This window comes from Pagrus major, chromosome 4 (assembly GCF_040436345.1).
Source record: "Pagrus major chromosome 4, Pma_NU_1.0".
NCBI lineage: Eukaryota > Metazoa > Chordata > Actinopteri > Spariformes > Sparidae > Pagrus > Pagrus major.
In genome coordinates this window covers 26,663,127-26,677,765 of record NC_133218.1, presented here as the reverse complement: position 1 = coordinate 26,677,765, position 14,639 = coordinate 26,663,127, and the positions used below count along the sequence as shown (strand labels likewise).

Below are 14,639 nucleotides of genomic sequence, written 5' to 3'. Positions count from 1 at the left end.
AGCTGGTTATCATTTAACTGGACTAGGCTGGTACAATTTTCTAGACCTATTTGGTTGTTCTTGCTAATTTTTTTTTTTTTTTTTTTAATAGGTTTGGTCAATTTATCAGCACCATTAAGACATTTTACAAACTACTGTTATCTGTGGATCTTTGCTCCAATAGCAGGCTGGCTTTTAAACTGGCAGCCCCTGGCTTTTAACTGGCAGTTAAATAAAATTTAACTTTATAAGACAGCTTTATTTATAAATTATGGGCAGAACGTTGTGTTTTATGTCCCACTTACCTGTTGTAAGCTGTGATTCACAGTGCTATTGTTTGCCAACTGCAAAGAGGGAGAAGGCGATTAGGAGTGCAATGGCTCACAAAAGTCACGGTTTGGATCCTATCACAGTTTGAATCAAGGGTTGAGTCATTTTTGAGATCAGAAAAAAAAATCAAAGTGCTAAATTAATTTTAAAATGTGCTCCCTTGGCTCTGATGTAGCAGCTTCTCTCAGTCTGCAGTCAACCCTCTGTAGTCTCACTTAATGTCACGCCCACAGCACCATCTGATTGGTTACGTGTCACAAGTAGTAGCCTATCAACATTGAAAGTCACTGTCATTATCACTGTCATGGAAATCATTACTTTACAAAGTAACAGTGGCAGTAAAACTGTATTTCATAATATGATGGTAAGATTTTACAATTAATCTGTGGTTCAGATGCGTGCTGAGTGGAGTGGGGGTAGAAGTGGGGGCTACGGACGGTCTTTACGTAGGCAGAGGTCTCCACAAAAAGCCCTGAAAACGTTGAAAAACCAGACAGCTTCATGTAAACCTAGTCTTACTGTTTGCTCCTCATGTCAACATTTGTACTGATGGTTTGTCAGGATTTATACACAGCATGTGATGAACACAGTACCGTTACTGGTTCGTGTTAGAGGAGACTATTGCCCTCGCTCTCTGCCAGCTCATACTTTCTAAACCTCTCCAGTCTGTGTACACAAGTTTACCTCGCACTATTTCTTCCCTTCTCCTCTCTTCTCTGCCTGTGTCTCTTTCTGCAATGCTGTTAAGTGTGACATTGTTTGGGACTGTAAGCAACCTAATCGTCTGTTCATTTCTGTGACACCCCTGCGGCTCACCCTTCAAAGGCTGTTTACTCCTCTTAATGTGCGCAGCACATCTGAGAACTTGATGAGCACTTACTAGCACAGCTGCGCTAAAGCCTCTGATGAAACCTTCAAACCATTTTCAATGCTACTTCTAAATGTCTTTGTGAGTATTGTTTAACATACTCCTATTAAAACTTTTCTTAAAGTCTTAAAGACCAAACATTTGCATCCAGCATTTGTAATGCAGTCAATAACTGCTGTAAAATCAGAAGAGCCATATATGATGCCTGAGGATGTTATTGGTGTGATTTTTTATCGCGCGTCATGTGTTTGGCTGCATAAATGTACTCCTTATGTCAGCCAGTGATACGAACTTTATTTATAAGTATCCAACAGAAAACCTGCATGTTATACAAGTGAGATGTCTTATGTTTTATGGTGGTGTGTATGTATGACTGTTAATGATGCGACATGTCCTGTGTGTTATATATTCTTTGTAATGAGATGATGTGTCATTGTCTTAAGTAATTTTATGGACCAGTGGTCTAAAATAAAACAAGGCCTCCTGTTTTCTTTCCCTTAAGAAGGCTTCGGTCAGTGTTTTTATGCCTCTGAATGGCCATTATGTTTTGGGCTGTCCGTCCGTCTGTCCCATTCTTGTAAATGTGATATCTCAGGGACACCTTGAGGGAATGTCTTCAAATTTGCCACAAACATCAACTGTGAATCAAGGATGAACCGATTTTGGTGGTCCAAGTTCAAGGTCACTGTGACCCCAGTTACGTTCAATTCTCTTGAACACAATATCGCTGGAATGCCTCGAGAGAATTTCTTAAAATTTGGACTCGAGGATCAACTGATCACATTATGATTTTTTGACATGATTTTCACAGTATAGTGTACAGTAAGTAAAGTCAGTATTTTCTGCCAATGTATTCGTCTCTTTTAAAAAAGAGATGTCTGTACCAGAGCAGCTTACAGCCCAGACATTTCAGCTCGAGTCTCAGCAGCACCTTCTGAATTGCAAATCAAGTTGAATGCAATCAAATTGAATTGCAAAGTGATTCTCACTCTTATTATTTGAGTGATTAGTCACATTGTGTGAAAATGGTAGGCGACACTATCATAGTTATTTTTTTTTTTGGCAAATGATGGAATATTTGAGCTGCTCTATCATATTCAGACCCCTTCACTTTTTTCCACATGTTGTTATGTTGCAGCCTAATGCTAAAATCGTTTCAATTAATTTTCCCCCTCATCAATCGACACTAAGTACACCATAATGACAAAGCAGAACCAGAATTTTAGACATTTTTGCAAAAGTATTAAAAAGGAAAAACTGAAATATCACATTGACATAAGTATTCAGACCCTTTGCTATGACACTTGAAATTTAGCCTCCCATTTCTCTTGATCATCTTTGAGATGTTTCTCCACCTTGACTTTCCACCTGTGGTTAATTCAATTGATTGGACATGATTTTGAAAGGCACACACCTGTCTATATAGGGTCTCACAGCTGACAATGCATGTAAGAGCAAAAACCAAGCCATGAGGTCGAAGGAACTGCCTGCAGAGCTCAGAGACGGGATTGTGTCGAGGCACAGATCTGGGGAAGGCTACAAAAACATTTCTGCTGCATTGAAGGTCCCCAAGAGCACAGTGGCCTCCATAATGCCCAAATGGAAGAAGGTTGCTCCAAACTTCCGGCCAAACTGAGCAATCGGGGAGAAGAGCCTTGGTCGGAGAGGTGAACAAGAACCCAATGGTCACTCTGGCTGAGCAGAGATCCTGTGTGGGGATGGGAGAAACTTCCAGAAGGACAACCATGCAACCACTGCAACACTCCACCGACCTGGGCTTTATGGCAGAGTGGCCAGATGGAAGCCTCTCCTCAGTGAAAGTTTGCAAAAAAAAGCACCTAAAGGACACTCAGACTGTGAGAAACAAGATTATCTGGTCTGGATGAACCAAGATTGAACCGTTTGGCCTCAGTTCTAAGCGTCACGTCTGGAGGAAACCAGGCACCGCTCATCACCTGCCCAATAACATCCCATTGTGAAGCATGGTGGTGGCAGCATCATGCTTTGGGGGTGTTTGTCAGCGGCATGTCCTTGAGTGGCCCAGCCAGAGCCCTGAACCCAATCGAACATCTCTGAAGTGACCTGAAAATGCCTGTTGACCGATGGTCCCCATCTAACCTGACAGAGTTTGAGGGGATCTACAGAGAACAATGGCAGAAAATCCCCAAATCCAGGTGTGCAGTGCTTGTCTCGTCATACCCAAGAAGACTTGATGCAGTAATCGCTACCAAAGGTGCTTCAACTAAGTACTGAGTAAAGGGTCTGAATACTTATGTCAGTGTGATATTTCAGTTTTTTCCTTTTTAATAAATGTGCAAGGGATTATGCAAGATTGATGAGATTTTAGCATAAGGCTGCAACATAACAAAATGTGAAAAAAGTGAGGGGTCGGATTACTTTCTGCATGCACTGAATAACCTATAATTTTCACTAGATATGATGACAGAGGAGAAAGACAGACACAATCTAGAGTATGACAACACTTGTACTATAATGGCTATTTTCTTCCTAGTATATCTGTAAAATTCACATGCTTTTCTAGTTTTGGTTTGACCTCGAGAAGCTGATGTTTAAGGCTTCTTCATGATAGCAGCCTGCAGCTCATCTCAGCTCCTCTCTGGTCTCTTATCTTTCCTGTGCAGGGAATTAGCCCTTATCTTAATCTCGGCATATGTCACAAAATGTACCTTTTTTAAGATTTGACACTCCCTGGCAACATCTCAAAATGTAATTCGACTTTAAAACGTACATCATTATACGCAAAGAAGGGCACTGGAAGGGCACCCTAGAGGGCAGAGAGTCCATTCGAGTCACCTTCATGGATTTAATTCAGTATATCTCGTCATTATGGGCTGTCTGTGCCATCACAGCAAAAACAAGAGAATTCATCCTCAAGAATACTCTTTCTTGAGAGTTTTTCGTGACCCCAAAATACATTACCTCAGTTATACATGCATTCTGACCATAGTAATTTATTTATTCTGCCAAAAATGTAAACGTTAAAGGAAACAAGAAAGCCCAGCATCACTTTTTTGTTTTTTATTAATAGATTTGCAGCAATCGATCAGCCAGGGACCAGAACTGTTTTTAGCATGAACAATCATGACAGGCTACCGGCTGATCAGTGTCAGAGAAGTCCGATTCTGTGCCGGTCACATTTTATTCAGAATCGGCAGGTCAGACTTTTAAAAAATCAAAATCGGAATCAGCCAAGATCTTTTTAAAGATACAGATTTTATAGCCTGTGTTAAATTCTGTAGATAAAGAATGGGAATGCATTCAGTATTTTATTTTTATTTTTAGAGATTATTTAACATAATATAAATCTCTTCTAATGCACTGTGTTATTTATCATAACAAGACAAACTGTTTATTTTTCTTAATTTCTTAAAAACAGCAGTGTTTTTGGAGGGGAAAGTCCTAGTAAATGTGTATTTTACATTGATTTTAATGATTAAAATACTTTCTAATTGCCTCTCTCCCTCTGTGTGCTGCCTTCAGGTGGAGCGGATTGTGGACAAAAGGCGGAACAAAAAGGGTAAGTGGGAGTACCTGATAAGGTGGAAAGGTTATGGAAGTAAGGAGGACACATGGGAGCCAGAGCACCATCTACTGCACTGCGAGGAATTTATTGACCAGTTCAACAGCTTGACACTGCACACACACAAACGTCCCAAAGTTGCAAAAAGCCGTCAAGAGCCTCGCGTCACCAGCCACCCATCGGCTGCTGAAAACTCCAGAGCTCGTTCTGAGGCCAGAAAGAAGAAAAGGACTTGTGGTCCAGCTGTTGGCGTTAGAGTAGGAAGTGTTCTAGGGATTGGAAGTGGAGGATCAGGACACGCTCAGAAGCAGAGGAAGGTGGGTGTAGCGCCTGGGAAACATGCTTTAGGAATCAATAAAGCCATGACGTACAAGGCTCCTCCACCGGGGGGGCCTCACTTTGTTCCTCCAGCGAGGGTTCCTCATAATGGACTCCAAAATGGAGAGATGGAGCCTCTCATGTACAGGACAGCACCAAGGCCACATAGACTGCCTTTGGACAGAGAGGATGGAGAACTAGGAGACACGGATACCACTGGACAGCAGTTCATCACTGAACTAGGTAAGACGTTAAGAAATTGCTGATTTTTAGACAGATGTTGATATTGTAAGGTGATATTTAAAAAACTGAGTGGGACATTTTAGGACAGTTGTGAGATAAACTTGTCAGTGCTCTCTGTACTGCAATGTCTTGTTACTTTTTGGCTGTTATACTGATATATCCCATAAAGCCAATCAAGCTGATATCAGCCATGCAGATGCATTGGTTCCGTTCTAATGGAAAATGTACTGGAGAGTGGACTTTATGAATAAAACAGGTAATGAAATGTTCATAACTTACCAGGCAGGTAGGCAAACTATACATACTGATTCATTGTAGATTGCATACTGTTATCTTGTATTAAAATCTTTTTTATTAGGTTACAATGATGAGATTTCCTGTTATAAGATAAGATAAGATAATTCTTTATTAGTCCCACAACGGGGAAATTTCGAATATTACAGCAGCAAAGGGGGATAGCAAAAATAGAACAATTAGAAACAATTAAAACAGCAATAAATAAGTTAAGTTTCTCAGTCATCCAGGTCATGGCAATTCTGAGTGCTATATCGTAGGCAATTGGACTTGAAGATGTTTCACCTCTCATCCGAGAGGCTTCTTCAGTTTTAATTAACTGGAAGGGAGTTGCAGGCTTTGTGTCCTTGCAGAGCTCTTAAAGTCACGTGTGAGCTCTGAGTTTCAGAGTCTCCATGGCCACTTGTGAGTCGTTCACCCAACCGGCCTTCATGTGAGTTGCTAGGGCTATGTGAGCCCAGGTGTGAATGGTTGTTAAGCTGTCTGGGGAGGGAACTCAGTGCTGCATTGTAGGTGGGTGATAAGTAATGTCATAGGCCACCTCCTCTGTTGAAAGACGGCCGTTCCAGTTTGACATAGATGGATTCCTTTACTCCTCTTTCAAACCATCTGTCTTCTCTGGCCACGATGTGTAAATTGTTGTCCTCAAATGAATGATTTTTGTCCTTGAAATGTAAGTGGACAGCAGAAGTCAGGAGCTCTCCAGTGCTCTCAGAGTGTCCTGCATAGGGTGGGAGCCGTTCTCCATCAGGGATAATAGCTTAGCTATCGTCCTCCTTTCTCCCACCACCTGCACTGGGTCGAGGTGACATCCCAAGACAGAGCTGGCCTTCTTGATCAGTTTGTCTAGTCTCTTCCTGTCAGCAGTCGTGATGCTGCTGCCCCAGCGGACCACTGAAAATGGCTGATGCCACAACAGAGTCAAAAAAGAGTCTCCTCAGCTGGTAAAGTCTGCTTTGACCTTTCCAGTAAAGTGCATTTGTGTTGTCTGTCCAGTCCAGTTTGTTGAGATTGAACACACAGGTACTTGTAAGAGTTCACTATCTCAATGTCCATTCCCTGGATGTTCACTGGTGTCGACCAGCTCTTTGGTCTTCTCTGCATTAATCTGGAGGCGGATCGCTGGCACTGTTATACGACAGATTGCATTGCTTCTAAAGATAAATACAGTATAGGCTCACTTTTACACCATAGCGACTTTTGCTGACACACTACTCGTACTGTGGTTCTTTATTACAGCAGCAGCTGATAACACCTTTGAATTTCACTTGTGGGTCACAGTCCAGGGCTGCACCACAATAGTTAATCATTACATCAGTTTTAAAAAAGGCATCCTGGCTTGTTGAACAGAATATACCATATTTGAAATACCAAATATACAGATAAATGGTAGAATTAATATACAGTTTGAGCATTCTTACTGTCCATAACACCGAAAGTTTTGTCCTCTGTTGCCTTTAGTATGCATAATATGTGCATATTGATATGATTGTTATGTGCTTGTGCTCTCTCCATGATTGTTGGTTTCACTTTGTGTTATTGCTCATCTCCCATCTACTTCAGTCATGTTACCGAATGTATTTAACAGATGGGTGCAGTGAGGCCACATCACAAATTCAAGGTCAGCACACCATAATGTGAACTCGAAAGCAGAACATTTCCATAAAAGTGCCATATGTTATCTGTCGGTTTTCACTCATTTCAAAGCACTGCAACTTAATGAGCGATTGTGAGATCTCATCTGAGAGCGGCTCTGTATGAGAACATTAGGTCCACCAACCTAACCGGTGTAGGAGCTATTATGGATCCTAATCTCCTAATCCTCAAAAGACTACCCCGCTCACCTCATCCAGCACCCTCGGCTCCGCCCGTTAACATGCTACTCTGACAGAGTGTCTCTCTGACTGTGGACTGGTGACAAAATGTGCACACGAGGCCAGACAAACCCAATGAAGGTTTAGTACGGAAGCATCGCAAATAACTGTGTGCGGGATTTTGCTTGCAGCTCTTGGTCCGCGCGTCCCTCTTCTGTGCAACTGGCTCATGAAATAGATGTGTGAAATGTTTTTCTGTGTCGAAAAATAGAAATTTGTATGACACATTCCCATCAGGTTTGTTTGTCACCACAGAAAAATTCATTTCTGTTGTGGTGTCTGTACAGTCATTGTTGCATCTTTTTTTTTGAGCATATGACCAAATTAAAACCTGCAACGGCATGAAAGAAAGTCTTACAGTAAATTTTTGGAATGAGGAAAAGAGGCTGCAAATATCTCCATGACAATCAGCTTGGTAACGGTCGCACCAGTCGCAGACAGCATGTGTTGATTGTCCAGAAATTTATAGCATCGTGTCATCACGCCTCTGGGGTACTCTCAGTGTGACCAGAAAAACATTTTGAAGCAGTTAGATAGCCCATCTAATCAGGCTGATCACTTTTTATGGTCTTCCTCTGTTGAATTGAATTGACACAGACTCGGAGTCACAGACAAAATCCGTGTTAATTAAATTTTGTATGGCAGAGTCAAACTCCAGATGATTCTGTTTGTTAGAGGAATTGACCCCAATTTACAAAGTCTAACTGTCATTTGAAACATTTTATGTTGAGTCTGCATTTAAGAAATGATTTAATCTTACAAGTGATTTAACTATTTAATACCAATTTCTCTTGTCTTCAGCCTAAATTACTAGTACCTAAATTTGTTGTTATAATACCCAGCTCAATCCGTTTGCTGTTGCTGTTTCTGTCTATGACCACTGGCTGGTTCTACTGCCTCACTGCATTATTAATCTTGAAATCACTCATGGTTAAAAGCACACACTGAGGATCTCATTGAGGGCTTTTCCGCAGTCTCCACTGAGAGCAAAAGGCTTTTTTGTTTTGAAAGATCAGACTCAGCTTTTGTATTGCATTTTGTAATGTTCAAAAAAGCACTATACTACTTGCTATGGTGAGAAAAATGGTGCTTGAGTACTCAGATCCTGAGTGATGTCTGGCCCATTGGTGCGTCATTGTTTCCTACCGCTGCATCACTGGATCTAAGATAAAGGACTCTTGCATCGCTTAACTTGTGTTTTTTCGTCTTTCATCCATTCGGCTGATGAAAGTGCACAGCTGAGATTGTGTTACTCAGCGTTCACAGAAACCTTTTTATCAACGTAGGTGATTCAGAACAGTTCTTGGATTAATGTTGGTCCTCCCGAGATTGCACTGCCCTCATAAGTCAAGGTTTCTTCGTGTGAAGTGAAAAAGGGCCTGAAAATTATTGAAAGTATTGTTGACTTCTTTCCTAATGTGATGTGAAAATTCTGCTCTGTGTGTGGTTTTCGAGGTAGAAATATTAATGCAATCAAGAAAAGTTCAAATGCAGTGAATCCTGCAGTGACAGCTCAGATGCCATGCAGAGAAAAAACTGTCATAGAGTGACGTGCCTGAAAGTGTCTCAACTGTAAATTTACATCTTTCACCAGTCAGTGCCCTTTTTAATGATAAAGAAGTGTGGTTGTCAAGAAAAAGTCAAAACTTAAAAAAAAAGAATATGTTTTAGTATACCTGTGTAACCTGCATGCGTTTAATGCTGCAATAATATAATAAATGTTGAAAGTGCAGTGAGATGGCAGAAGTACACACATTCTTTACTCAAGTAGAAGTACATTGTACATGTAGAAAAACTTAAACCACTGTATGGTAGGTAAGAAAACTAGCTCACAGCGTTGCAGAGCCAATGCTATGAGGAGGGGATGCATTCAATGATCAGATGTGCAAACATATTGTATACCAAGTCAAGTCAAGCTTTAAATACTTCAGTATCAAAAGCCGGTCTCAGAGTAAAACAAGTTACCCAGTCACAGAGCTATTATAAAGTCTTCAGTTCAACTACATTATCTAAACCAGTGGTTTGGATAATAATTTCACTGTCTGAAGAGAAATTGAAGGTCAGTGTTTAAATGTTTTTCCCAAAATGTTCCTTGTGAACATCTCTTTTCAAGGCAATAGATCCTTCTTAATGATCTGTGGATTTTTTTTTCGAGCGGTGTCGCTGCATTCCCAGATCTCAGCAATAAAATTGATGTTAACAAAGTTTTTACTAATATTGTAGACTCTGTCATGGAGGTGTTTTAATTATCTTATCATTAGGCGTCTAATGTCTTCGATCTTGGAAGTCGTATCGAACTGTTTTGTCATCCCTCCTCTGTGTCAGGCTCCCCGCTGGCCAACGGCAAGATGCATTTCCACAGCTCAGTAAAGCGGAAGTTGGCTGAGGAGAAAGGCTACGTGTTTGACAAGCGGCTCAGGTACAACGTGCGGCAGAGTGAGAGCAACTGTCGATTCCGAGACATCGTGGTCAGGAAGGAGGAAGGCTTCACGCACGTCCTGCTGTCTAGCCAAACGACAGACAACAACGCTCTGACACCAGAGGTGAGAATGGAAATGTACACACTGTTCTATACACTTGTTTTCATTCGTGCACGTCCATTGTTCCCTTGTGTTTCTCTGGTTTGTATCAATGTATCAAGACCATTTAATTATGTACATTTTTTGATTGTATCCCAGTTGACATGGAGCTCTGTTTGGGGAAAAATACATGAGAAAAGTTTCCTCATTAACTGCTGTAGAGAGGCCCTAGAGCTGTGCAACAATTCCCCAGCTGCTCCAGGGGAGCTTTTCAGGAGACATCTTTAAAAAACTGTGCTTTTATTTGACAGCTGCCAAGTATGAATATGTTTAGCTGCATGAATCTTAGAAAGGGCCATTGCTGAAAGATAGCATCTATACTCAGCAAAAAAAAAAAAGGTTAGGAAATAGATCTCGGGCTCTGTCCTAGGTACTGATGGAGAGTTTCCTCAAAACTGCCTCCTGCCAAGCAAGGTCTCCACAAGTAGAGCAATCACTGGTACATATAATCCAGCGTTATGCCATCTGTTGTTATTGCAGCAAAATGTCAGTTAGAGGAAGTAGTGAGGAAATTATGCAGCAAGTTCATAGAGGAGAGCATTATGTAATTATTCTTCAAGAGAACCCGAGACCCCAGAGATGGCCAGATATCCAGTGATTTCCACCGCTTGCATTGTAGAGACAACACCGACATCTCTGCTAGAGACTGCACAGTTGAGGCTTTCCTGTTATGGTGAGGTCGTGTCAGATCTTGTGGTTCAAACAGGCTGTTTAGCAAATGGCGTAGCAGTAAATTGATTTGATGACACTATTTCATTAACGATTACATTAAAAACGACAAGGAGTGAACTACACCTTTTCCATGTTGCTTCATCAATTTCGTTCTGTGCTTAATTGCCAACAGGTGTTTCTTTAAAAAAAACAAGGTAACATTCCTTTATACAAATACACGTCAAAGAATCAGCAACAATCGCTAATATGCAAACATCTTAAATAAGATTATGAGATCCAAAACCCAGATACAGAATGTATACAATTCCATAGGATATCATCAATAAACATCAGTAAGAAGTACATACATTTCCTCATAAAATACATATCATAACAATTGTCAGAATTTATACAATGCCAGCAAATATCTAAAATACCAGGGTACATAAATATCCTACTATTGTATAAAATACAATTTAGGTTGTTATACAAAATTCATGATATATTACAAAAAATATGGAGATCATACTGTAAATATACCTATTTAATAAAGGAGGAGAGGTCAAGGGTTTGTGGCAGGAGGGCTTTAGTGGCTCAACTTTACCTACATACATCACCTGTAGGCACAAAGAGACAGTGTAGGTTAGACAAACAAGTACACATTACAAAAATGGACTGAAGTCTGATGTCTCATTTGTTGAGAGTATGTATCCAATATGCTTCCCTTTTCAATAACTGATTTATGATGTTGCCACCCCGAGGGTTAGGACTGACTTTCCCAATCCGTGTGAAAAGAAGCAGCAGAACAATGATTTCTCTCCTTTTAGTGTATCACAATATAGCCTAAAAATATCACCATCACCAATGTTAGAAAGGAAAACCCAGAGAATGGATGACTTTTACAGTTTTATTGAGATACTTTGATACAAAAGCAGCTTTTAAAATAAAACGACAGTTTCGTGGTGACTGAAAACCCAGATGATGTTACTTGATGGCATTTAGAACAAAAAGTTTTAGTAAATTATCAATAAATTGCTGATTCACTAAACAAGATCTTGCTATTTTTAGGAGCTCTTCTGATTACATCTGATAATACACCAGCTGAGTCTTCTCTGCAGGCTTTTTGGGTGCATAATCTATGTCAAGCTGTGTTTGCTGGCTTGTGACATGTTTTCTCAGTCTCCTCAGCAATTTGTTGATCACCTGCTAACTACATGTCAGTCAAATTCCCCAAATAAAGTCAGCATCTATCTACATCTTGAATCAGGAGTTGCACTGTCATTCATAATGATCTGTCACAGTGATGAATAGGGATGTGCAGGTTCTATCAAAGCCTATGATTTTAACATAGGATGTAACATGATACCTTGTGTATTTTGGAGTAGTGTTCGTTTAACTGCTTTACACGAGCCATCCTCAATTAAAGTCGTGAAAACCAGTTTAATAACGCTGGGACGGGTCTATCAGCAGCACTGAATGCAGTTTAATGGCTCTCTGATGCTGTAGCTTCTTGCACGGTGGTGATCCACTTGCAATAAATGAACTGCCTGCAGGAGAGTACCAGCCTGTGATTGGTTCAATCAACAACAAGCTGCTCCGTTTAATTTTCTCCCAGACGTATTCGGTAACTGGCTTTCACGTTTCGGTAAAGCCTTTCCCCAACTGCACTTTGTAATGACTACTGTGACATTTTGTAACTTTCTGTGTCATTTTGTGAGGATAAAATGAATGAATGTTTTACAAAAAAAATTTAATTTGTCAAAAATGAAAAATGTCTTTTGGAATTATCCAGAAAAGTTTTGATAAATCGTGAAAACTGCAGACCATGAGACATTCAGGTCACATTTCTTTTGCTGATATACTAACTGAGGATATCATGAAGAAAATTATAGTTTATTAACGTTTTCAAACATTTTCAATCTTGATCTATTGTGGGATGAAACTTTGGACACATTTTAAACACATGGACATAGAGATTTGAATGTTTTTTTGTTTGTTTGTTTTTTTGTTTGTTTGTTTTTTGCTGATACCTGAGAAGTCCATTAGAATAGTGAGTTTAGCCACAGATAATGCCATGTATCACAATCCTCCACCTCTGCCTCATAAATCAAAGCAAACAGGATTTGCGTCTCCTCAGGCTGTAGGATGCGTCTCAGATCTGCCACAGAGGGCGGTTCTGGCTTTGATACAGCCTCGTGTGCACGGCATCCTGCACTTCACAGGCACTGAAGTGGCCTAAACTGAGCACTGAGCGTGCATGTGTGTGTGTGTGTGCATGTGTGTGTGCGTGTGTGTGTGTGTGTGTGTGTGTGTACTTTCATGTGTGACAGTAAGCCCGTAAGCTGTGGGCTTATCAAACAGCTCTGATAGCTCCTTCTCTGTCTCTCAGTCTTTGAAGCTACAGGAACAAGAGAGTCTGCGGATGTGCCTACTGAATGGATTTCACTGGGAAAATCATCCAAAATATCCTTGTGCATTTTTCATCCGAACACTCAGCGCTCGCTTTCAGTGAGAGAGTACCCCGAGTTGTTAACTGGTACTCTTTCTGTCACATCTTTGGCCCAACACCCAGGAGCGCTCTGCATCTGTGTACTGCTATTCAGATATATTTGAAGATCCCACTTTTTATCACCTTTTTTCAAGCAGCACACACATAATCTTGAAATTATATTAAGACATATGAGTAAACAAACATTGACTTTTTCCTTTATAGGGACATGATCTGAATCCATTTGGCCATTTGCCCAGATTTTGATCACTCTCATCAGGCATCCGTAGCATATCTGTATGTAAATATTGTAGACATTATTGCTGCACACCTGCTTTTAATAAAGCTTCAATTAAGAGGGAGAAAAGAGTCATGATAGGCCTTTTCACAGGAGACATTTTGACTTGTCATCCTTGGAAAAGCACAGGTGTAACAACATTAACAGTGGCTTTTTGTTAAATCAAGTCAAAGTTTATTATAGCACAATATAACAGAGCATCCTCATTGGGCTGTACATGTGATAAAAACAGCAAATAAACAACATTAGCAAACACACAAAAACATTAAAAACAGAATATTTGTTACAGTAATGAGAAGCTTTAGCAAAATATACAAAAGCGTACAGAAGTCATACAGCACATATACGTGAACACATATATACTGTATAAACTGTAACATATACGTAACCATTCCAACATAGACTAAGTAAAAGTTGGATAGTCCCAGTTGAGTATTTAGGGCAGACTAAGGCCTACTCCGCACATACACTGGTATTTTTGGAAACAGGGTTTAAAAACAAAGTTTTTAGCGTTTTAGCGCTGTTTCAGACCTAATGTCCGTACATACTAACGCACCTGAATACACAGATCTCATGGCCATTCACTTACACTGAGCATTCACGTGTCGTCAACAGGAAGCAGATGGTATTCTCTGTAGGTAGTTGCTTAGCTACAGAAAATGCTATGAATGAGGCGGGGAAACATGACTGCTCTTCAGAGTCCTCCTGGATAATGCTATTTTGTCAGCAAAACATTGTAAGCAGCCGTTTTGCTCTCTCTTTTCCATCATTGTGTTATCAAAGTCTGTTTGTTGAAACTACATAGCTGGGCCTCTCAAATTTTTGGTAGGAATACAGTTCCAAAGAAGAGGGGGTCGGATAGGTCGGATATCCCTGCCACCTACTGATGTTTTATTTCTTTTTGGAACAGTTAAGGGACAAGCAGGTCTATGAGGAGTAGCTAGAGACGATACAATGGTCTGTGTAATATCTCATAAGTAAAATATTGAAGTCAGATCTAGCATGTGCAAGAACATGTTCTCTTCAGGTCTCCTAGGAAGCCATGAGAGTGTGACAGTGAGTGACGTCTGTGAAGAGGGCCTGTTAGAATCTTAGAAAATGGACATCAAACATTTAGGATGTTGGTAGAGCACTGCCAGACAGCTGAACTGTGTCTGCAGGCCACAAAATCTCAAC

General features: G+C 40.4%; 1 protein-coding gene across 1 annotated transcript in view; it reads left to right on the top strand.

Annotated features, from left to right (window-relative positions):
- The window catches only part of LOC140994851 (chromodomain Y-like protein 2), a 31,429-nt gene that overhangs the window by 11,042 nt on the left and 5,748 nt on the right, over window positions 1-14,639 (top strand). Inside the window, exons 2-3 of the mRNA XM_073464668.1 lie at window positions 4,679-5,279; window positions 9,773-9,990. Coding sequence (XP_073320769.1) covers window positions 4,679-5,279; window positions 9,773-9,990 — 819 coding nt within the window. The remainder of the gene's footprint in view (window positions 1-4,678; window positions 5,280-9,772; window positions 9,991-14,639) is intronic.